Below are 23,434 nucleotides of genomic sequence, written 5' to 3' on the forward strand. Positions count from 1 at the left end.
GACGTCATCCTTATAGCAAGTACACTACCCACTGAGCCATCTCCCCAGCTACTCTAATTCTGATGTCATCCTTATGGCAAGTGCACTACCCACTGAGTCATCTTCTCAGTCTAATTCTTTAATGAATAATTTTATATTTTTTAATTTGAAAGTCATTTAAATCTTTTATATCTCCCTAAATAAATAAAGCTAAATAAATTTTATTATTTTGTTTATATGTTTACATTTGGTTTTTTTATTGTTTGGTTTTCCTGTCATGTTACTATAATGAACAAGAGCCTGGCACATTTTATCTGGAAGCAGGGAAAAGATTCCCAGATTTTTTGAAGGTTTTAGTCACGAAGGCTGAATAAAGTGAGACTCCATGGAGGGGTAAATGATGCAATAGAAGCGCTCACTGAATCATATTGTGCTGCATGTACTTCTTCTTCCTGTAGCAGTGAAAATACAAGTGCCAGCTTCTAAGTGTGTCGGAAGCTGGAGGTGAGATGGAACCAGGACTACATGTAGCCCAGGATGCCTGGAAGTTACCATATAGCCCAGGCTGGCCTCATTCTTAAGGCAGTACTTGTGCTTCAGCCTTCAAAGTGCAAGGATTATAGACAGGCACCACGATGTCCATCTAGCTTGGGTGCTGATGCATAAAGGAACTTTCTTGTCCTACTAATTTTATAAGGTTAAAAAGGCAAAGACAGACATTCGGTGACTGTAGAGGGTTGGCTACAACAGCTTGGTGATTAACCCAGAAAAGAAAGCTCTTAGGGTGGTGGTGTAAGTTCCACATGTGCAAGTTATAGAAAGAGGCATTTAGTATGTTTGAACAAGTCTCTGTTTTCAGGGTCAGGGGAAGCTCCTCATTCAGATAGAATCAGGTCAAGGACAGGTTCCTGAGAGAGCACGTGTGCTCTCAGTTATTTATGTGGATAGATGGAAGAGGAGACTGGGGCCCAACCAGACGCCCAGCTTGAGGTGGCTCTCCTGGTTGGTTGATTCGCTGGTCTAGTTTCTCTTCCTCTGCTCTGTCATTCTTACACAGTTGACTCTTTCCCTAGGCTTACAAATGAGTTTTAGTAGTTGTGTACATTATATATTGCATATGTGTATGAAATGTGTCCAGAGTAATAAAAGTCTCTTTTTTTTTCTTGGCTTATGTCTGTTTAGAGCCATGAAACATTGCTTTCAAGTCCTCTAGAATATTCCTCCTATTTCCTTATCTAGAATTTGGTTCTAGATATCATTTATAAATTTTCAACAGAAAATGAGTGTAGGGTGTGATAATCACTTGGAGTAGAATAGATGTGTAGGGCAAGTAAAGTCTCCATATGAAGACAGTAGCTAGTGTAGTAACTCCTCCAGGACGAAGATGAAACGTATTCTGAAGGAAGATTTGGGAGAAAAGCAAAGTGGAATCCAAGTCGTCACCCCACTACTTAAGATATTTATGAGTCTGATGAATCTCCTTAATTCTCTAAATAAGAACTTTGCTGTCTTAAAATAGAGAGGTGCAATCCTTCTTAAGGTTGTTCTTAGGATTAAATGAACTAAGACACGACAGATTTCTAACATTTGGCAGCATCCATAAATACAGTTCCATTGCTACTGGCAGTGCCGTTATCTCCGTCAGTTTGTGCCCAAAGAAAACTGGAATTTGAATTTGAAAGTGTTTTCTCTTTCTTTGAGGTTGAACTATAATGTACCTACACCAAAGCTGTTGGGATTCGTATTTCCTTATCTGTCTTTTTTACTTTTGTTTTTGTATTGTGGTAACAAAATGTATGGCCTTTAACTACTTTTAATGGGAAGATATTGGAACTCAAAAATTGATTATTACAAGAAGCTAAGACTTTAAAAGTAATAAATCAAATAGAGAATTGTGATAAGAAATCAGCAGGGCAGATATTTTTCCAGACTTTCATTGTTCTCCCTTTTCTCCATTTATATTTAAATTATTTTTAAGGTATATGTGGTTGTATTTCCATGAAATAAAATATATACTCAGATATGTATGAATTATTTTCTGGTGCTTCTGGTTTCTAGCCAATTGTCCTTACTTTTTTCTCTTTCAGCATTTTCCTTCTTGCAAGGTCTTTGTTGAGGTCACATACTTATCCATTGAGTGCATTAGTAACTTTACAGCAACTAATGCACTCATCGCGGGAATATCAATTTAATATGGGCTGCTGCTGATGCAGTTTGTTTCTGTTGTTATGTCAACTAATAATTTACTATTTATATTTTGGTAGTATACTGGGAGGCTATATATATAAAATAATACATATCATAAAATAAATTCTTATTTTTTTATATTTGCAGATGGCTTGTTCAATCAGTATATTAGTCAACAGGAGTATAAGCCACGGTGGAGTCAGATTATTCCTAAGAGCACCAAAGGTGAGCTGCACCGCCTGGCTTGTTCTGGTTCTTCCTTCCTTCCTTCCTAAACATTCTTCTCCTTCTCTGTTAATGAAAGCATAGGTTATTTAGCTAGATGGCAGAATGGATTATTATACATAATTTTTTTTCTCCTGAGACTAGCAGTTGAACTCTGATCTTGTATGTGTTTGGTAGACTCTCCCTGATGAGTGATTGTCCCAGCCCTAGGTTACTGTATTTAAACTTATCTTTTAAGTTCTTGTTTCGTCACTATGACAAACATGGAACAATGCTATTTGTTCTTCACACAGAATGCTGTTCTAAACTACTTTATAGAGGCGCACTGCTATCACTGTATATGCTCCTGAAAACCTAACTTCTACAAAACATCTAAACATAGTATAGAGGCACACTGCTGCCACTATATATGCTCCTGAAAACCTAACTTCTACAAAATATCTAAACACAGCAGGACCTTTTGAGAACAAATGGTGAACTTTATACACAGATATTAATAAGGTTGACATTATAATTCTAATTAAAGCACGTATAGTTGCATCTTAGAGGCACTTGATTTGAGTATCTGAATGCCTTAGTGATTGCTTTCATGCTTTCTTCTGGGAGGCACATATCAGGGCCTTTATGTCTAATAGGGACTGGTTTGTTTGATTTGTTTTGTTTTTCAAACTCAGAATCTGATTCAGAGTTTAGTCTTCTTCATTAACCCCTTATTTTTGTATGGCAGGATTTTTGTTCTGTATTGTAGATTGTCTTCACTCTTGTCAGATAGAAGCATTGTTTTATTGCATATGTTTACATTAAAGAAAGATAGTTCTAAGGTGTTCACTTGGTTCTTGTGGTCTTCATATATTTCCAAGACTTTCTCTTCCCTTGTGAGAAACCTTTTATAGCTTTAATCATTAAGATGTACTGAAATTTCCTCTTGAACTTATATACGTTGTGTGAACATACTTGTATCTTTATAGTTCTGTGTAAGGTATTTTTATTCAGACACATATTTGCAAACAAACATTAAATACACAAAACACTAATGCTAAAAATTAATATCTTAGTATTTTGTTAATTTATTTTTGAGAGCAACAAATCATCCTGGCTGGAAGAGAGAAGAAGAGGGCAAGCCTCAGTGACAATGATCTGCAAGATCTAAGGGCGCCTCGCAGTGACAGGAGAGAGGATTGTTGGACAGAGTAGAGGAAAGAATTTGGTTTGGTTCTGGTTTCTGTATACAATCATAGGTTTCATAGTGACATTTTGGTCAATAATGGTGATCCCAGGAGCTTTTAACTTCCTATCTAGTGTAAGTACTGAACCCTTTCTGTAATTATGTATTCTGAAAAATACAGACATTGTAGTCGCCCAAAGTCACTACTTAGTGTAGTAACATGCTTTGCCATATGGCCAGGTATGAAATAGGCAAGCCGTATAGATTTGTATGAATATACTGATGTTTACACAAAAACAGAATCCACCTAACGATGCATTTCTCATAAAGTACTCCTTATCATTAAGTAACTTATGACTGTATAAAAGTTGACAGTTCAGTTATTTTATAGTGTTCCTGTGTAATTAGTACGGAGTTGGATGTCAATTTACATATAAAAACCAGGGAAGTTTATTTGCCAGACTATCTTATTTCAACTAATGGGAGATTTATGTAGAAAACCTTAGACCTTCTGGTGTTTAATCAGATGTGATATTAGCATCCTGTAATCTTAGGGCCAGGAATGTGATTCAGTGGTTGAACCCTTGCTTATTATTTGTGGGGACCTGTTTTTGATCTTAAGCACATGTGCAGACACACTGTACCCTAGAATCCTGGAACCTTTTGAATATTTGAAACAAAAGTATGTTTTCCTTTATAAATTCTTTTACTTTTAATATTTTGAAGGAGTACATGTCAAATGATTGCTACTACCCTTTATAGACTACAGTGGGATTACTCCTCTAGAATATAAAGTTTTATTATTTCTATATAGAAAATACATTTTCTTCTCCAGGTGATGGAGAAGATAACCGACCAGGAATGAGAGGGGGCCATCAGATGGTCATTGACGTCCAGACAGGTGAGTCACTTGAGCTGCGTTTCAGTGTCATTCTAAAGCTGCAGGCCACATGTATCATCGCCCACAATTAAGATAGTTTATAAGAGTGGACACTTCTCTGTCGATTTATGATTAAGGTTAAATATTATTCATTAAACTGAGTAGCAGAGGCAACGGGCACTGGCTGCCTGTCTGAAAGCTTACAGGAGCGAGGATGCTGCCGTGCTGAAAGCACGAGACACCCGAAGAGGAACTTGGCCTTCCTGCTGTTCTACTTTATAAACATTCACTCTGTACAATGCCAGTAGCTAGTTGCTCAAGCAGTATTTTACTTTTTTCTAAGAGCTTTTATACCATTTTGTTACTTTGTTGTGCTGCCTTAGTACTTAAGGAGTAAAAAAGATTTTGTAGACTCATATTATATTGTGAATAATTAGAAAAATGCAGTGTGGATACTAAGACTCGATTATTTTCAAAAACTGTTAGTAATTAGATTGAATACTTCACTTTAAACTGTGTTAAATATATAGCAACTTTACAATTTGAGAATACTGTTAAAGTTTTGGGAAAACTTCTCTCTCAAGGTGTAGGATCTGGTTTCCTACTCTGTGCCCTTCTCACAAATGCTCGCCTGTCTGTCCTGCATCAGTAGGCTGGAACAGGATGAACCTCTTAGCACTTGTTCTCCTGTGTTAGAGTAACAGGCTTGCCTAGGTTTGTTTATCAGAGAGGCAGATTTGTATATAGATTGTTTTCTTGTTATTAACACACTAAGGGAAACTGTATGGAAAAGCGCCTTAAGTTTCCTCAGCAGAGTGCATTTTGTGCCAGTTTGGAGACCTTGACACTTACAGCTGACCTTTAACAGGCAGATGCTGCAGAGGGAAAGGGACCATCCGTGACAGGGAACTTGCCAGTGAGAGAAGGATAATTAAGAACAGGTTATGGAATTTGGAGATGGAAAATAAAGATTCAAGTGATAGACAAATGTCAAGACAGAGCTTAGTTTGAACAATGTGACTGAAGATTAAATTTAGCAGATTAAATTAGCTTCTTAGGAAGCTCAGAAGATAAAGGTGTGGACATTTTTCCTACCATAATCTGTTTAATGCACTAGAGACAGAATTGTAGCAGATTCTAAGTGGCCCACAATCATATCACCATTCCTGTTTGACTAACTATAGAACTTGTGTTTTTAACAAATGATTATTACAGTCATATGATTTAATCTTTGTTACACACATATCTTGTGTGTACTCATGTTTGTGTGTGCACACCCATGCATGTATTTTTGCACATTTATGCATGTGGACGTAGAGACAGAGGTTGACAGTAGAGTCACCATCTGCTGTCCATTCTACTTCTGGAGGTAGTTCACCAGTTTGTCTAGACTGGAGGGATGGCTCCTGGTCTCTGTCTCCCCGGTGCTGGGATTACAAGCTGGACATTGGGATCAAACTGAGATCCTCATGTTTCTGTGACAAGGAATTTACTGGTATAGCCATCTACTAGTTTTGATCTTGTTATGATGGCTTCTCTACTTGTAATCTGTTAATCAGTATCTCTCTTCCTTTCTCTCCATCCTTGCCCTCTCTCTTCATCTCTCTTCTCTTTCCCTCCCTCTCCCGTTCTTTGTACTTATAACCCTTTAATCTCTCACATTACTTTGCTTAAAATTAAAATACTGCATTAAATAAGAATGGCAATTTTAGATGAAATGCTTTTCAGTTTTCTCATTCAACATATCTGGTAGCATATGAAGATGATCATGTGATTTTTTTGCCTTCTTATTTATATGTATTGTATTACATTTGTTAATTTGCATATGTTGATACATCCTTGTATTCTTATAATGAAACCAACATGATGTGATCATGGTATATAATCTCTCAGGATAGTAATTGAATTTGGTTTGCAATATTTTTATTAAGGATTTTTACATATAACACATTCTTTCTGTGTTATGGGATAGTTTGATGAACATTGTTCTTGGTTCTGTAAAAGGTTTTATTAAATTCTGCACTAATTTTGTCTAATTCTGTGATTATTCTTCTAGTGTGGTTAGTTATGCTGTTCTAAAAGAAGTTGGGAATAAGTCATACTAAGGTCCTTCCTAGCTAGGTGCAATGCTATATATAGTCTTTGTGTTGTTTTCCTCTGCTGTTGTAGGGTATGTGGATGTCTAAGAGTACATCTTCAACAAACTCTCTGTCATACCCGTTTGAGTCTATTTATTGTTGAGGTCTCAGAGTTTATATGAGTTAATTGAGGTTTGAGTAGGGCTGGATAGAGTGGAGCATTGTGCTATTTCATGCCTGTACTAGGCATGTTGATTAGCAGGCGTCAGATGCAGGATACAGTAGCTGTCATGCTCCTTTCCCAGCAAGGCTTAAAAGGGAAAAAACAAAATAGCCACAAATAGCAGTGAGTCACATATGGAAATAAATTAAAAGCCAAGTATAGCAATGCATAATGGTGCATGCCTATAAAACTAAGTAAGTTTTATTTTGGCTTATCTGATGTGGTTGTATGCCAAAGCAGTTGTTCCTTCCCCAGGTATTTCATATACATTGTTTTCTTAAACATTCAGGTTAATGGTTTCTAAGTTTCAGTGTTTTTTTTTTTTCAGTCAGTAGTTTGATTGGAAGCTTGCTTAATGCCTGATAACAAAGATAAAGTAACTGTAAAAGTTACAATGGCTTAAATTTTAATAGTTAATTGACAAAACTTCTTCCATCATATGAGAATCACATTGTAGGAGAGGAGTGTGATACTTTGTCCTACTGAATCTATTTTTATGTTAGTTTTATTAACTGTAGTCTCTGAAACTGATACCTCTTTACTTAATATTCTTTAATTGTGAATTGGGTTTCAACTGTGATTTAGGTAAAACAGGTTGTATGAAAAGACAGGTTTATTTTTTTTTCCAGCATAGACTGTCATATGTTAGGTTATTTATTCTTCCTGTGTAATTATTGCTGAATTTTAGGAACTTAAAGTATAAATCCCCCAACTGCCCTCTGAGTAGGTTATATTACTCAGTCAGAGAAGCTGATGGAGCTGTCACAGGCTCTCTTCTGTAACTGTCTGAAGCCTGAACTACCTCTGCAGCAATCATATTAAGGTGCTTAAGAAAAACTATCTCAGTTTCCCTTAAGATTTTTAATGAAATGAAAAAAGAAGAGTTTGGGTTGTTAACTACAATCAGACTATCATGTGGCTACAATTCTGCCTTTTTTATTGTGTATGATTTATGTTTGGGTGTGAATGTCACAGTGTGTATACAGAGGTCAGAGGACAACTCAGGTCATCAGGCTTTATCCACTGAGCCATTTCACTGGCTCCTGCCTTCTTGTTGACACTTGGTTTTGTGTCTGACTTGTTGGCTGTATCTGTTAGAACATAGTTGATACAGTCTATAGTTTCAAAATGGACAAACTTGTTTAATTGTAGTGTGCCATCTTGTGGAGGTTTATGCAATCAGCAGTCTGATTTACTATGCAGAGTGGTAGATACTGTAGTTGAATACTTGAAGTAAAAAGCCCATTTACTGTAAAAAAAAAAAATGTGTGTGCAAATGGTGTACAAAGGCCAAATTCTTCATTTGTGTTAACATGCCTCCCTTATTTTTAATTCATATTCAATATGTAAATTGTAGCACTGTAGTTTCATGGCTTATTTGATTATAGTACTAAATGTTATATCCTTTATACCAAGAAATACAGTTTAATTGTAACATTTGTAAAATACTAATTTGTGGATTGTTGGTGATTGCCTGATATGGTCTCTTAAATGAAATTGGCTTAAATTTTTGAAAATAGGTTGCTTTTAATCATATTACCACAGATCTCTCTCATTCCCTGTTTTCCTTTTCAGTCAGTTCTGCAGCAAGTTCAGATCCTAACCTCTCTGCTTAAGGTTTCTGTAGTTCCTTCAGTGTTTGTGGGATTAAGTTTAAGCCCTGATAGTTGACCTTTGACTTGATCTAGTCACTGCCTGTCTTTTTAAACTTCCTGTCTGGCTACTGCCTTTGTGTCCTTGTTTTTTATACATTTTCTTTAATTTACTTATTCATCACATATTCTTTGAATGCAATGTGTAGGTTTTGTCTTCACTGTGTCTTTATGAAAGATAACCATATCACATTTTAGAAATTAGGAAACTAGGAGTTGAAGAATGTTAGTGGTCGCACAGCTGTAGTTAGAGTCTAGATTGAAGCCTGACTTGGGAGTGTATGCCTCTAAAACACTGTCGCCATCCTGTCTCCGCATCAGTTACTCATTTTACTTTGCTTGAACAGCTTTTCTGTGCCTCAGTTTACTTACCAGAACTCAAAGCTACTCTTACCACAGATCTGTGCTGTGTCCCCCAGCCCCGTTCTCCTCCCCTTGTAGGACACCTGTTGTGTCTTTTACCTGCATATGGGACTTGGTCTACTCTGCCCTGTGGTCACTTCCATACATACCCTTTATAGTCACAACCAGGTTGTAAGTTCTTCAAGGATAAGGGACTATTCCAACTTTCTTTTCAGTGGTTTGTGAGTTCAAATCAGTGGTTTAATCTTCTTAAATAGATATTGTTGGGGTGCTAAGAGAAATGCATAGCCGGGATAGCCTGTATTCCTTTAAGGGGAAATAATGAAAAGAAGAAGGTTGCTGCCTGAGGAAGATTGTGCTACCTCAGGATATACAGGGGTGTTGTTACAGGACTTGTGTGTGGGCATGGATTTCCAGTGAGCCAGATTCCCTGCTAAGAGTTATGCTTTTCCTTTCTTTTCTACACTGTACTTCTTACCATAGTTCTCTTTAGATAGCTTTATAGTTTAAACCTTTTTATCTTTTATACCACTTTTTGGTATTTGTTTCTAGATGATTTATCTTTGTGCGACTTAAATGATCAGGTAATGTAGTTAAATTTTGTTATGCCTCTTTTATTCAGGTATATTAAAAAATAAATTTTTATAGAATTCATTTCGCTGTATTATTGCTTCAGTTGGACCACAAAGCTTCCATGGACAGGAATGACATCTTGGCTTAATTCTGTTGGGATGCTTGCCCTGTGCCAGATTTTATTTTGCTCAGCTATCAATGAGGCTGTTGTGGAAATGTGGGTTCTTTGCTGTGAGAGTTTATGTGTACAAAGAGACCTGCTTTTCAGAAAGAACATTGAGAACTCAGAGCCTAAGAGGAAGGGTTATTAAAGTTAATGAACCAGGGTAACCTTATCCAGAGGGTGCCCAGAAGTACTATAAAACAAAAGGTCAATTGCTATTGCTATTTTAGTTATATGGTCCTCCCTCTACAAGCTTCAGAAATTAATAGGGTTAATTGCTGTTATAGTGAGGTCTTGGCAAATAATCTTAAGCCAATGAAAATTCTTTGATTTCTTCCTGTAAAATTATGTGTCTGGACAGTACTATATGCCATTTAGGAAACAGTGCTATTCAACTAATGATAATGAATTGTTTTATAGTTATGAAATAAGACAGATTTTTAGTAGTTTAAAATAATTGCCATTGTTTCATAGTTTTACAGTGCCAAAGGGATTCCAGGTGGTTAGCTTGGAGTCCAGTTCAGTTATACTGTTGTTACTGTGTTTGGGATGCTTAGGTACTGAAAGGTAACTGGAGGTTTGTTTTTGTTCATTTTTTCTTTTTAAAAATAGAAATGTTCATTTTTGACAACTTTCAGAATGTTTTTGTATACAGAGTTTTGTAATAAAGATTAATAATCTCCTGCCATTGGTACCAGATACCTCAGAAAAATAGCTTAGGCGAAGAAAGTGTTTATTTTGGTTCACAGCTGTAGAGATTTTAGTCCATAATGGTGGCCATGAAGCAGAGGTAGGGAGGGGAGGGGAGGAAGGAGGGAGGATAGACAGGGAAGTAAGAGAAGATACTCCCTTAAGAACAGTGCTCCTGTGGCCTACTTCTAGCTATACCCACCTATTATTATTATTATTATTATTATTATTATTATTATTATTATTATTATATTTTTATTTTCTATATTCTTTGTTTACATTCCAAATGATTTCCCCTTTCCCAGTTCCCCCCTCCCCATATGTTCCATAAACCTTCTCTCCACCCATTCTTCAATCACCTCTCTCCTTTTTCTCTGTCCTGATACTCCCCTCCAATGCTAGATCAATCCTTTCCAGGATCAGGACCCTCTCCTTACTTCTTCATGGGAGTCATTTGTTATGCTAATTGTGCCTTGGGTTTTCAGAGCTTCTGGACAAATTAATATCCACTTATCAGAGATTGCATTCCATGTGTATTTTTTTGTGATTGGGTTACTTAGGATGATATTTTCCAGATCCAACCATTTGCCTAAAAATTTCATGAATTCATTGTTTTTAATTGCTGAGTAGTATTCTGTTGTGTAAATATACCACATTTTCTGTATCCATTCCTCCATTGAGGGACATCTGGTTTTTTTCCAGCTTCTGGATATTATAAATAAAAGTTCCTAGAACCTACTGAAGTAGTGCTTCTAATCATGACCAGGCCTTTAAGAGGCAGGGGGTAAATATTTTCATTCCAAAATAGAGGAATGGACTTAGAGAAATGAAATTTATAGCCTACACAAGTCTCCAGGATACATGAGTGATGTCATCATAGGAAGAAGAGACCTACTTTTCAGAAACAACGTTGAGTGCCCAGCTCTAGGAGGGGTCTTCCCACCATTCGATGATTAAACACACGTGGCTCTCTTTAAGGCTAGCTTTTCTTGTTGCCTGCAGCATACCTCAGTATAATCCCATGGTCCTGAAATCTCTTGACTTCCTGGTGTTCACTTGTATCTTTGGCTTCGTTCCCACAGTTTCATGCATTTCTCTTTCAGGAACTCTGGGTACACATTGTTTCACATCTAAGATTTCCTTTGAAATCTGAGTAGAAGCTTAATGATTTTGACTCTGACATTCTCTATGTCTGTAAAACTAGCATCAAGTAAACTACAGTAAAGTCTGCTGACAGTGTAGGCGTCTCAGAGTGCCTGGGTAGAGAGATCAGCATGGTGAAATAATCGTTGGGGAATAACTGCATTCGGTATGAGGTCAGAGTGCCCTAGAGGCACTGATTTTGCAATGAAATATCTTCTAAATTGTTTACTTTTTGCAGTGGATGGGCATTTGGCCAGTTCCTGACATGTTCCTGTGGCATCTTTCTCATTGAAAAGAACCTGGCTTCTTTTAAAACGGCACCAAGCTCTTCAGAAACCATGTCTTCATGTTTCAATCTTGTGTAGTTTTTCTAAACGAACAAAGGTTTTCAAATCCGTCTATCTGCCCTTTGCTTCCGGTCTTTACTGTAAACGTGGCCACAGCTTGCTAGCAGTCACATGGTCTTCTGAGCTCCTCTGCAATTCCCGCTAAGCACTTCCTCTGCCATCACAGTTGTTCTCTAGGCTGTTTCCTTACAAACCAAGTTCCTAGAACCCCATGGCCTTGGTTAGTCAATGACAGCAACAGGCCTATGTCTCTGGAATCAGGTTTCTGCATTAGTCAAGGCTTTTTGTCACTGTGACAACACACCTGACAAAAGATTTAGGGGACTTTTGTTCAGTGTAAGAAAGGGTTGGCAGAGCTTTCCACACAGTAGAGGCCAGGAAACAGACCAGGAGTGCCAGGACAGTGCAGTGTCGTAAAGGACCCACTCCTAGTAGCCTGCCTTTGTAAGGACAGCCTCCTCCTAAGAGTTCAGAAACTCCAGATACTGCCACCAACTAGGACCAACTTCAAGAATAGCCTTTGGGAAACATTTCAGTTTTGAACCATAATATCCAGTTAGCACCAGAACTCAGTCTTCCTCCAGTGAGCTGCTCTTACTCTGAGAGCAGGTGAAGCATTTATGGACATTTTACTTAGAAAATGTGCTTAAAATTTGAAATAATATGAGAACATGACAAAATCTTATGACAAGCCAACTATGAATGGAAAGAGTTTTCTTGGTGTTACAGTGTTACACAGGCAGTTTTCATGTCTTCATTGTCAGTAACAGTTTAGATGAGGGCTGCCATGTATGTAGTCTTAAAACATACTCTCCAGTGGGTCAGCGCCTTGACAATTTGTAATCAGTAGGTACAGCATATTTACAAGGGGTGATACAAAAGGAAAGGCATTATATAGGGAAGGACCTATTATATAGTACTGTATAAAGATACACGGAGACAAATCATTTTGTTACAGTAATAGTCTATTAATGCAGTACACATTTCAGAGTGACAATATATTCATTTATTAGATTAATCTTTAAAATGGAAGACTCTACTACCACTATTTTATATCAGCTTATTCTTAAGTTTTAGCTAGTTTTAACCATTGCTTTGGCATTAAGAAGACATCGCCTTTAATGTGATCCTCCCTTATCGCCCCTAGTAACAGCCTTGCCTCCTCATGTTATCCTTTTCCCCTGTGTATTCTAAATTTTGATTTTTAGAGTTTTGAGTAATTCTGTCAGTCTTTAGTAGCTAAAATATTGCTGCATCGTTAAGCTGATAAATATAAACTGCATATGGTCCAATAAATTCGTAAACTGACTGCACCTACTTCATTTGGGATACTTTAAAAATACAAACTCTTTATCTCCTAAAAAACTTTAGAATCAGAATCCTGGGAGACATGGTTTAATAATCTGATTTTTAAGTAAATTTCTTAAAATACAGTTCCGCAGCAGTCTTTCCACATACTTAGGTTTGAGAGTGGCTGGAGTACATTTTGAAAGCTACACATTTAAAGATACCACTGTAAACATTATGAAAAGTACCTTAATATGTTTTGAAACAATTGAGTGAGTCTGGTGCCTATACCCTTATCCTTAAGGCTTTTTTAATACGTACTTTTTTTGATTTTCATAGAGACTGTTTATTTGTTTGGTGGCTGGGATGGAACACAAGATCTTGCTGACTTCTGGGCATACAGTGTGAAGGAGAACCAGTGGACATGTATTTCTAGAGACACTGAGAAAGAGGCAAGTTCCTAGTCTTTTCGTTCACCTATCTCATGGTAGGAGTGTGGTTATACACTTTCTGCATGCTTGTTTTCTTCTCTGATGTTTCCTTACACTTGTAGCAAAAGAATTTTGAAGTAAGAAAATCAATTAGTTTTAAGAACTCTTGCATTCAAATTTCTATCCCTGGCTCATCAATTACTGGTATATTTAGCCAAGTCGATTCTGTAGAGTTAGATAGCAATAGGTTTCTGTTGTTGCTGCTGCTGCTACTGCTACTGCTGCTGCTGCTGCTGCTTCTGTTTTTTAACTTTTGAGCACTTTTTGAGCATCTTTTCATGTCTCCGCACTCTACTCTTGTTGCCCATGTTTTCCCCCATGCACTGGTAAGGATGGAGCCCAGTGCCTCGAAGTACAGTGTTACTGACTTGGTCTAGCCTCCACCATCTTAATTGTATTTCCTCTGGAAAATAGTCTTTTGGTGTCTACTTTTGACATCTACACTGTCTAGCTTTAAAAAAAAAACAAAAAACTTTTATGTTTTGTGCATGAGTGTTTTGCCAGCATGACCTGCAGGCCTGAGGCCTGCAGAGGTCTTAAAAGGTCATTAGATCCCCTGAACTGGAGTTACGGATGGTTGTGGTCCACCATACGAGTTCTGGGAACTGAACCCAGGTCCTCTGCAAGAGCAGCAAGGGCTCTTACTTGCTGAGCCATCTCTCCAGCTCCATGTCTCCCTATTTTAGCCCCTCATTATTTCACTGTACAGTCGTGTATAGTCAAGATAGAAATAGTTGCTTATATATAGCTGTAGTGTGGAATGTTGGCACGTGTTGAAGATGCTAACAATGCACTCTAAGGATGACTTTTCATCATTAAGCTAGACTTCATAAGTGATGTTTAAGGAAGATAGTACATATATATATATATATATATTTGTGTTTATGCCTATATATGTATAAATGGAGCATTTCTTTAATGAAAATAGCTTTCATTTATGGCTTTGAATTATATGAAAAAATATATGTAGAAATATTCATCTTTGCCCTCAAATTATTATAGAATTTTTCTGATCCCAAGTATATAAAAAAATAGTCTTCAGTCTTCAGTGTTGAAGTATCATTTTCTGAAATGTTTTTTTCTGTACTCAACAAACATAAAGACATATCTAAAATCAATTTACTTGTTCTCAGATGTTCTGAATCGAGTTAATTACATCTGTAACTTATTTCAGTAAGCATAGGGTTCATCTTAAAATCTTCCCTACTCATTGATATGTCAGATTCATGCCAAAGGTCCATTGATGTCAGTGCTTCCTTTCAAATGTCCTTTCCTCCCGATTCCTTTTGATGCTATTTTTTCCTTCTATCTCCTTTCCTCCCTTCCCCTCTCTACTCCCTACCTCTTCTAACTTATCAAGTTACCTAGACTGGCTTTGATTTGTGATACTTCTTCATCATCCTGGAATTACAGGAAAGTGTGGCCATGCTGAGCAGCATCTTAGGGTTGCCTTAAGTCTGAGTCCAGCTGTGTCTGCATAGGGAAGTTTCAAATTAACCTGTGCCTCATGTCTAGACCCTGCCTCTAAACAAATAAACAAGAATAGGAAGTTATTAGTCTTTTAGAAACATTTACTTTGATCCCTATTATCTCTAACGTTAGTGACTAATAGGACTTCCATGTTGTATACTAGTAAGCCTTTATTTGCTTGTGAGGCAGTAGGTTGGCTGGGTGCATTCATTGGGAGACAGCTGTTGACTAGCCTAGGATTCTTCAGCTGAGACTGCATGCCTGTGTTTCACTGAATTATTGTTTTGCCTGTCTGTAGGCTAACTGGGACTTGTTCTCGGGGAAAGAACAAGACTGCCAGGGGATGAAGCCATGAATGAGTCACCAAGTTTATTTTTCTCTCTTTTGTGAAAAGGAGCCAGATAACTAAATCCAGAGTCAGTATATGGCGGGATGTTAAAAGATATAGGGAAGTGTGTATGGAGGGGAGCCAATAATAAAACGAGTCTACCCATATTTCTTTTGCTTTAGTGAAAGCCTCCATTTGCCACATAGGTTTAGCCCTCACCGACGTGCCGGCAGTATCCCCTGACTGTTTAACACCCACATTTAACCATTTCTGCAGTTCAGCCATGTCTTCCCTTGTCTCATTGCCAGTGTTTCCCCTGTGTTCTCCGCGAGATCTCCTGCCTCCAACTTCAGCCAGTGTGTTCTCTAAAGCTCAATTTAGGCTTCCTTGTTCATCGTAGCCTTTCTTGAGGCTAAGCAGAATTTAAACCTCCTTTGGTGTTTCTTCTGAAACTGGTTTGTATTCTCGTTTTCTTAACTAGAATTTGAATTCTCTGTAGGCATGAGCATATTCTTTAGAATTTACTTTAAACAACTGATATGCTTATTCCTTTGTAAGTAAACAGATCAGGTAAATTAACAAAAAGTGTTGGAGTAGAGCGAAAGAATAAACACAAAATTCAGAATGGGTATTTGGGTTGAGGCCTTGTCAGATGTTTTGTTTTTGAGATGTGGCCTCACTGGTGGGCCAGTATAGCTATCCTTGAACTTTGCCACTTCTGGCTTTACCTGTTTTGTGCTGGAACAATAGGCGTTTGTCACTATGTCCAGCTCATTCTATTTATTTTTTATACCATATACATACATTGTAACATGAAGTTAAAAATCACAGTGATTACTTTGATAAAAACATTTTCCGTTACTTTGAAGCTAATAAAATGTTAAAGTTCAGATTTTTATAGTTTGTCTCTCCATTATATAGATGCCTGTGGTGGTTTGAATAAAATTGGCCATCATAGGCTCCTATATTTACATGCTTAGCCATTAGGATGCAGCACTATTTGAGAAGGATTAGGAAGTGTGTCTTTGTTGGAGAAGTATGCCACTTGGGTGGGCTTTGAGGTTTCAAAAGCCCATGTCATGCCCAGAGACTTTTTTCTCTTCCTCTCTGCTACTGATGAGGATGATGTCAGTTCCTGCTATAGCACCTGCTGCATGCTGCCATGCTCTCTGCCAGGATGATAATGGGCAAACCTCTGAAATGATAAGGAAGTCTCCAATTAAATGTTCTTTTTCATAAGAGTTGCCTTGATCATGGTGTCTCCTCACAGCAATAGAACAATGACTAATACAATGCCTAAAAATCTTTAGTTGGTACAGACCATGAACTGAACGGAAATGTTGCCCTAGCATTAAACAGCTCATTGTTTCTAACATTCAACAGTTACTATTTTGCATGCCTAACTTTTTGTACCAGTGAGTATAGGTTATTGTTGGTGGAATCTCAGGGTGTGTGTTTCAAAAGCATGATATACAATCAGGAAGCAAAATGACTTAATCACTTGAATGTATTTAAACATGTGTCTAGTAAAACACTTATAGATCAAAGCTAATAGAAAGACTGAGTTCTTAAGGAGAAAATAATTTTGAATGTTTATGTAGCTAGGCTAGTATGTTTTTATTGGTTTGAGATGTTCTTTAAAGTAGATGATAATGAAAGAAAACTAGAGTGAAGTAATAAAACCCTGGGGGTGTTATTAAGTGGTAGAGCATGTGCCTTGTACAAGAGCCTGCGTTTCTTGGCCCTACACATAAGCACAAAGAAAAGCATTTTTATTAACCCTGACTACCTTTAGTATTCTTTCCAGTTAACAGTAGTAATACAAATGAATTTTATAACAAAAGATGTCTTCTTAGAAAAGGCTGGGTTAGTTTTTCATAAAGGGAGTGGTGGAAAATGTCATCTATGCACGTACACAAATATTTTAATTGTGCCTCTTGTTTTCTTAAGCATCTCTGACTTCATTCATAGGATTATTGAGCAAGAAGGTATTAGACAGGGCTCTACTTACTGGATATTTATTTATATTAGTGATTTTCAAGTCTTAGGGTTTTAGGATTTGTTTGTATACTTAAAAATCTTACCACTTTCTCAGTTTATTTAGGGTATGCTTATTGAAAGGTACTATAAAATTTGTCAGTTTACAATAGGTGTACATATTTTTGTTAAGCTGTTAAGAATTGTTTTCAACAATGGCATTGTTTGAGATTTTTAGAGGTGTTATTAATGACTAGGTTGGTCCAGGACAGCTAGATTCTTGGGTCTGTTTGTATTATTGTTTACTCTCCTAGGACATGTTTTACAGGAAAGAAGTGAAGAAGATTGGACCATATATATAGCTGTATTTGGGGCAAGGGGATGGATCTTTAGCAGCTTTCCCGGGCAACTGCGTATTGCTTTCTTTTAATGTTGTGTCTCAAAATAGACAAATGTTTCTTAATGGTAGTTTGTCACGTAGTCCATATCACTTAGCACTTTGTATCTGTTGTATTAAAATCCATGGTCTTGCTTGCTGGATGGATAGATTTTATAAAATCTGTACATGCTTTTTCACTCATGTGTTGTTCGTGTGAAAAATATTGATTCGCTTCTAAATATTGACCCATTTTATCATATGATATCTCAAAACACATTTGTTCATATCACTGTCGGTCTCAATAGAAAAGTCTTTGAGCATTGAGAAGATAACAAGATCAAAGACAGTCTTCCATGGTTCTAATTGTTTCTTAAAAGCATGTTTTATATCATTGGCAACAGATTTGGTCCATTCCAATTCTGATACGATTCTTTTCTTCTGAGACAATGTCTGTCTTGATCATAATTTCTGAATAAACATACTATTTAGGTTTTGTTGTTGTTTCCTGAGACAGGATCTCATTTATGTAGCTTTGGCTATCCTGGAACTTACTGTATAGACCAGGTTGGCCTCAAACTCACAGAAATCTGCTTGCAACTACTTCCCCAGGGCTGGAATTAAAGGCTGTGCCCCAACTGAATAAGCATACTTCGATTAGTTGTAATTGTTCTCCATGGGAAAAATTGCTGTATGAACTTGGAATGCCAACCACTATATAAATGTTTTTTGAGACAACCATTCTACACAAAAATGGCATTGTTTCATACATTTTACGTTTCTTTACTGTTTGAGGCAATAGAAAGAAGTTGAAGTAGTTGAGCCACATCTGCTTCTGGTATCAGAAAAGTATGTAGCCTCTTGGAACTTTTGCCTATAAATGAGAATGGAGAGGCAAATATTTAACTATTATCATGGAAAGAACTTTGACATTATAGACTTCCTGAAGTACCCCAGAGAGAGGCATTTGGATTGTGATTTTATCAAATTATAGTATAATGTTACTCTAATTTTGTTGTGTATGACTAGAGACAGCCTCATGTATGCTTATTCTTCTTCATCTCATAACTTCATTGCTTTCTTTCTTTTTTTTTATGTCTTTCCCATTTCACCATTAACCTTGACTGTAAAATAGAGTGGTGAGAGGGATCCTTGCCGTCAGACTGTAGTTGTAGACTATTTGTGTTAATGCTAAGTGACAGGTTTCAAATGTCCTTATTCCCTTATCAGATTGAAGTACTTTTCTATTCTTCTTTTGCTGCGTTTTTTTGTTTTGTTTTTTTATTACAAACGTGTATTGAATTGTGTCAGAAATTCTTTTTGTACTGGTATTAATATTTTTTGTTCTGTAAATATAACAAATTACCATGATTATTTCAGCCCTAAAATTGGTTTTGCATTCCTACATGAAACCTGTTTTTAAAGATATATTCTTTATTTACATTTCAAATGATTTTCCCTTTTACAAGAAACCATTTAATGAACTATTCTATTCAAAATTGCTGGATCTGGTAATAAGAGATGGCTCAGCAGTTAAGAGCGTGTGCTACTTTTTCAGAGGACCTGAGTTCAGTTGCCAGCACCCACCTGGCAGCTCATAACTGTCTACTTTAATGAGATCCAGTTCCATCCTGACAAGCAAATGGTATACATGTGTATATGCATGTATGTATGCAAAACACTTAAAATACATAAAACTAAGTACTTTTTGAAATTGCTGGATCCTATTGATAACACCGTGCTAGCGGCCACTCTTCTGTGTGTGTTCCTAAGGTACTCTCCCTGGGGGTCAGCTAGCTTTCCTTCTTTCCCTTCTGCTTTTACCTCTGTTCCTATGATATTGGTAATTTAGTTTCAGCACTGTTAGCTGCAGAAAACTAGCTTAGAGATGAAATAGAACAGATTTTAAAATGGAGTTTGTCTAAAATTGACATTTTCTTGGATGAATGCTTGATAAAATTTACCAGGGCAGATATCTGAGTCCATTGTTAATAGGAAGATTTTAGAATAATACATCCACTTTTTATGTGAAAGGGCTCTCCATTTTTATTCCATGTCTCATAACATTTGGTAGGTTATATTTTTTCAAGGATTGTGTCTATTTAACTGCATATTTTGTCAAACTTTTCCTACACTGTTAACTATTGTCAAATTGTACTTGTTTTTCTTAATAAACATTATTTTAGTAATATTCCTGAGTTTATTTCTGGTATTGGTAGAATTTTCTCTATATAAAAAAACTAACTTTGTTGGTGTTTAAAATCTTGTCACTTTTTCCAAGGACCTACATGTTAGCATTCTCTGGTTGTTTTCTATTTTTATTTCTATTACCATCATTTCTAATTTCCTTCTCCCTGTGGTACAGTTTACTTGTCATTTTAATGGTATTAGGATTACTTGGACAGAAGCAAGAGTTTCTGTGTCTTGTTTAAAAGTTAAAATTTCATATTAAGGAAAATACCGCACGGGCTTCTGACATATAACTTCATCTTTGTTTCTGAGCTCATGGAAGAATCTTTCCCTTAAATAAAATTTCTACCTTATCTATGAAATCTTAGCCAAAAAAAAAAATCTAAAATATATTATTACAACACTTTGTGTGAGTACAAAGGCACAGATTCTGTCAGCTTACCTTCTCAGTCACTGTTATTACTGTCAGGCCTTTTCCTTGTGTAATATTCCCTCGTTTAATCAAGTCAAATACATTAGGTTACTTCCCTTAAACTATTGCTCTTCTGTGTTCTGTCTTGTCCTAGGAACTCACAGTGGCTTGTTATTTCGTGCAGATCACACCCAGGCTCCTCTTAGCCCTTCAGCAGTCTGCCTGTGTCTCACCGGCTCAGTCATGAGATATACATTGTATTAGCAGCTAGATTTTTGCTTATTTCTCTCTTCTGAGGGAAAACAACTGTTTATAAACGTGAAAAGGAAAGGGCTTTCTAATGTTTTCAACCTGGTTACAGTGGGACTCAGATATCATCATCTCTTTCTAGTTTTGTGATTAGTAGTTTAGACTATGTGAAGTAATGATAATGGCTTCCTTATTGGGTTTTGTAAGGATCCAGTGAAACACATCTATCCACAGAAATAATGAAAACAGAATTTACCAAGTATGCAGGTTGGTTTTTGTCAGCCTGACACAAACCTAGACATATCTGGGGAGCTAGAATTTAATTGAGAAAGTGTACTGGCTAGTTTTATGTCAAAGTTGAAACAAGGTAGAGTCATTCAGAGAAGAACAGTCAAACTAAGGTGACTGATGTTGACCTTAGGCTTACGCGCGCACACACACACACACACATACACACACACACACACACACTACCTATCTCTCTTACACATACGTAAGACCATACACGTAGTTTTTTTATTTTTGTTCACAATACTTTTAAAGATCCCACGTGCCTTAAACTAGATTAATGTGTAATAGGGAATTGAGTTGTAGTCAAGGCAAGAAAAACACAATGTTGTATATGATACGATGGATATTAAAACAAGTACCAGAGAGGATAGAGTAGTTTATGGCTGTTTCCTGGCAGATTTAAAACACTTGTAGGGTAAAGTTTGTGTCTCCCACTGCTTCTTTTGCTTCCTTATCTAGTCTAGTGTCAGATCCACATTAGTTGACTTGTTAGGAGTTTTAATGAAGCACAGCAGAGGAGGGCAGTTTTACTCTTTGCTTTTTGATATCCCCTTTTTCCTCTCCTTTCTCCAGAATGGTCCTAGTGCCAGATCGTGTCATAAAATGTGCATTGACATTCAGCGGAGACAAATCTACACATTGGGCCGTTACTTGGATTCCTCTGTGAGGAACAGCAAATCTCTGAAAAGTGATTTCTACCGTTATGATATTGACACCAATACCTGGATGTTACTAAGTGAAGACACTGCTGCCGACGGTGGACCAAAATTGGTGTTTGATCATCAGGTTTGGTGCAGTTAATTTCTAGTAGATTTAATAGTGCTGAGTAGCCTGGTCCTTCTTAGAAGGGGCAACAAAATACCCACAGAAGGAGATACAGAGACAAAGTGTGGAGCAGAGTCTGAGGAAAGACCATCCAGAGACTACCCCACCTAGAGATCCATCCCATATACAGTTACAAAACCCAGACACTACTATCGATGCCCACAAGTATTTGCTGACCATGTAGTAGTGCAAGACTCCTCAGTGGCAAGAACAGTGCAGCGGCAGGGAGAGAGGCAGAGCATTAACCTGTAGCCTTGTCAGAAAACACATGGCATTGATGAAGTAGTGCTCTCTAAAGGGGGACACTTTGACAGGTGGGGACACTGCTCCTTTGCAGTCCTTAGGGAGCTAGGAGGATGCAAATCATGATGGTGAGGTGGCTTAGTGGGTAAGGGAGCTTGTCGCCAAGCTTAATCTCCAGCACGTACAGGATGAAAGGAAAGAACTGACTCCTGCAAGTTATTTTCTGACATCCATGGGCACGCTGGCTCATGGGTACACACACAGGTATATAAACACGCTCATACACACACCTTGGCATAGACCACCTCTAAACCAGAGTTAGACAAGACATGGCTTCCCAGAAGCACATGTCTATTCAGTAACACCAAGGTCCTTAAGCCCTATTGTCTTTCTTCCATAGGAACACCATGAAAGCTGTTGGGTCCAAGGAAAACCAGCTTACTTAAAAGTCAAAAATTATAAGCAGTTACAAGCACCAGATCTTTAGAGAACCCTTTAAAGAAAATGGAGGGGGTGGTGGTGCTGGAGAGATGGCTCAGTGGTTAAGAGCACTGACTGCTCTTCTAGAGGTCCTGAGTTCAATTCCCAGCACCCCATGGTAGCTTACAACCATCTGTAATGAGATCCATTGACCTCTTCTGGTGTGTCTAAAGACAGTAACAGTGTACTCACATACATAGAATAAATAAATCTTTAAAAAAAAAAAAGAAAGAAAATAATGGAGAATAATACTTTCTTTGGAACAAAAGTAGGTGAGAGTTCTGTTTCAGCACTCTAGCAGTCTAACAACACAGTGAAGCCTGAAACTAAAGATAACTGCATACAGAGTATGCACTGGTGACCAAATGGTAAGAGCAGGGAGAAACCACATACACGTAAGAAAGGAGGGCAGACAAGGAGGCTCAGGGTAAAAGGGCTTGTGACTCAAGCTCAGCGACCTAAGTTCAATCCCTAGGGCCCTGGGAAAGGTGAAGGGGAGAACCTACTCTATGGGGTGCCTGCCCAGACACTCCACACATGCCTTCACCTCACAGTGTAAAAATAATAATAAAAATAAAAGAAGAACACATTATTTTCAGAAATGGAGACTAATGTGTAAGCATAAATAAGAACAGGGATCATAGTATAAAACAGACATAAAATGTATTTGTGAGAGTATTACAGAAAAGCCTGTCAAATGACAGTCAGCCAGCTACCTCTTAAGACATTAATGACACTAAATTTAAAACTACTATTTTCAGTTACTAGATAAAATTATGAAGCCACTTAGAATTAAATTTTTTTGGCTCTATAACTATGATGAAATAACTGAAGCATTAACTAAGAAAGAGAAAAAGGCTAATTTTGGCTCCTGGTAGTGGATGTTGTAGTCTAGGTGGCATTATTGCTGTGGGTGTCTGGTAAGCACAGCACATTATGACAACCAGCGGCAGAGCCACATACCTTACATAAACTCACGCACAGAAGAGAAAGGGCAGACCAGAGTCTCACACTCTTCTTTGTGCTCATAATCCTAACCTTCTGATGACCTTCCAAAGGCCACAGCATCTGCCAGTAAAGCCAAACTATTGACATGTAGACCTTTGGGAGATACTGCCCATATTTAGACTGTAGAAAATGCCAAGAG

At 37.3% G+C, this 23,434-nt stretch overlaps 1 protein-coding gene across 1 annotated transcript in view; it reads left to right on the forward strand.

The window, feature by feature from the left end:
* Nucleotides 1-23,434, forward strand: part of Mkln1 (muskelin 1) — a 107,549-nt gene that overhangs the window by 48,053 nt on the left and 36,062 nt on the right. The window contains exons 7-10 of the mRNA XM_052173396.1: nucleotides 2,314-2,391; nucleotides 4,392-4,457; nucleotides 13,295-13,407; nucleotides 21,313-21,525. Of these exons, the coding sequence (XP_052029356.1) occupies nucleotides 2,314-2,391; nucleotides 4,392-4,457; nucleotides 13,295-13,407; nucleotides 21,313-21,525 (470 nt within the window). The remainder of the gene's footprint in view (nucleotides 1-2,313; nucleotides 2,392-4,391; nucleotides 4,458-13,294; nucleotides 13,408-21,312; nucleotides 21,526-23,434) is intronic.

The sequence above is a fragment of the Apodemus sylvaticus genome, chromosome 2 (genome assembly GCF_947179515.1).
Source record: "Apodemus sylvaticus chromosome 2, mApoSyl1.1, whole genome shotgun sequence".
In the NCBI taxonomy this organism is placed as follows: domain Eukaryota; kingdom Metazoa; phylum Chordata; class Mammalia; order Rodentia; family Muridae; genus Apodemus; species Apodemus sylvaticus.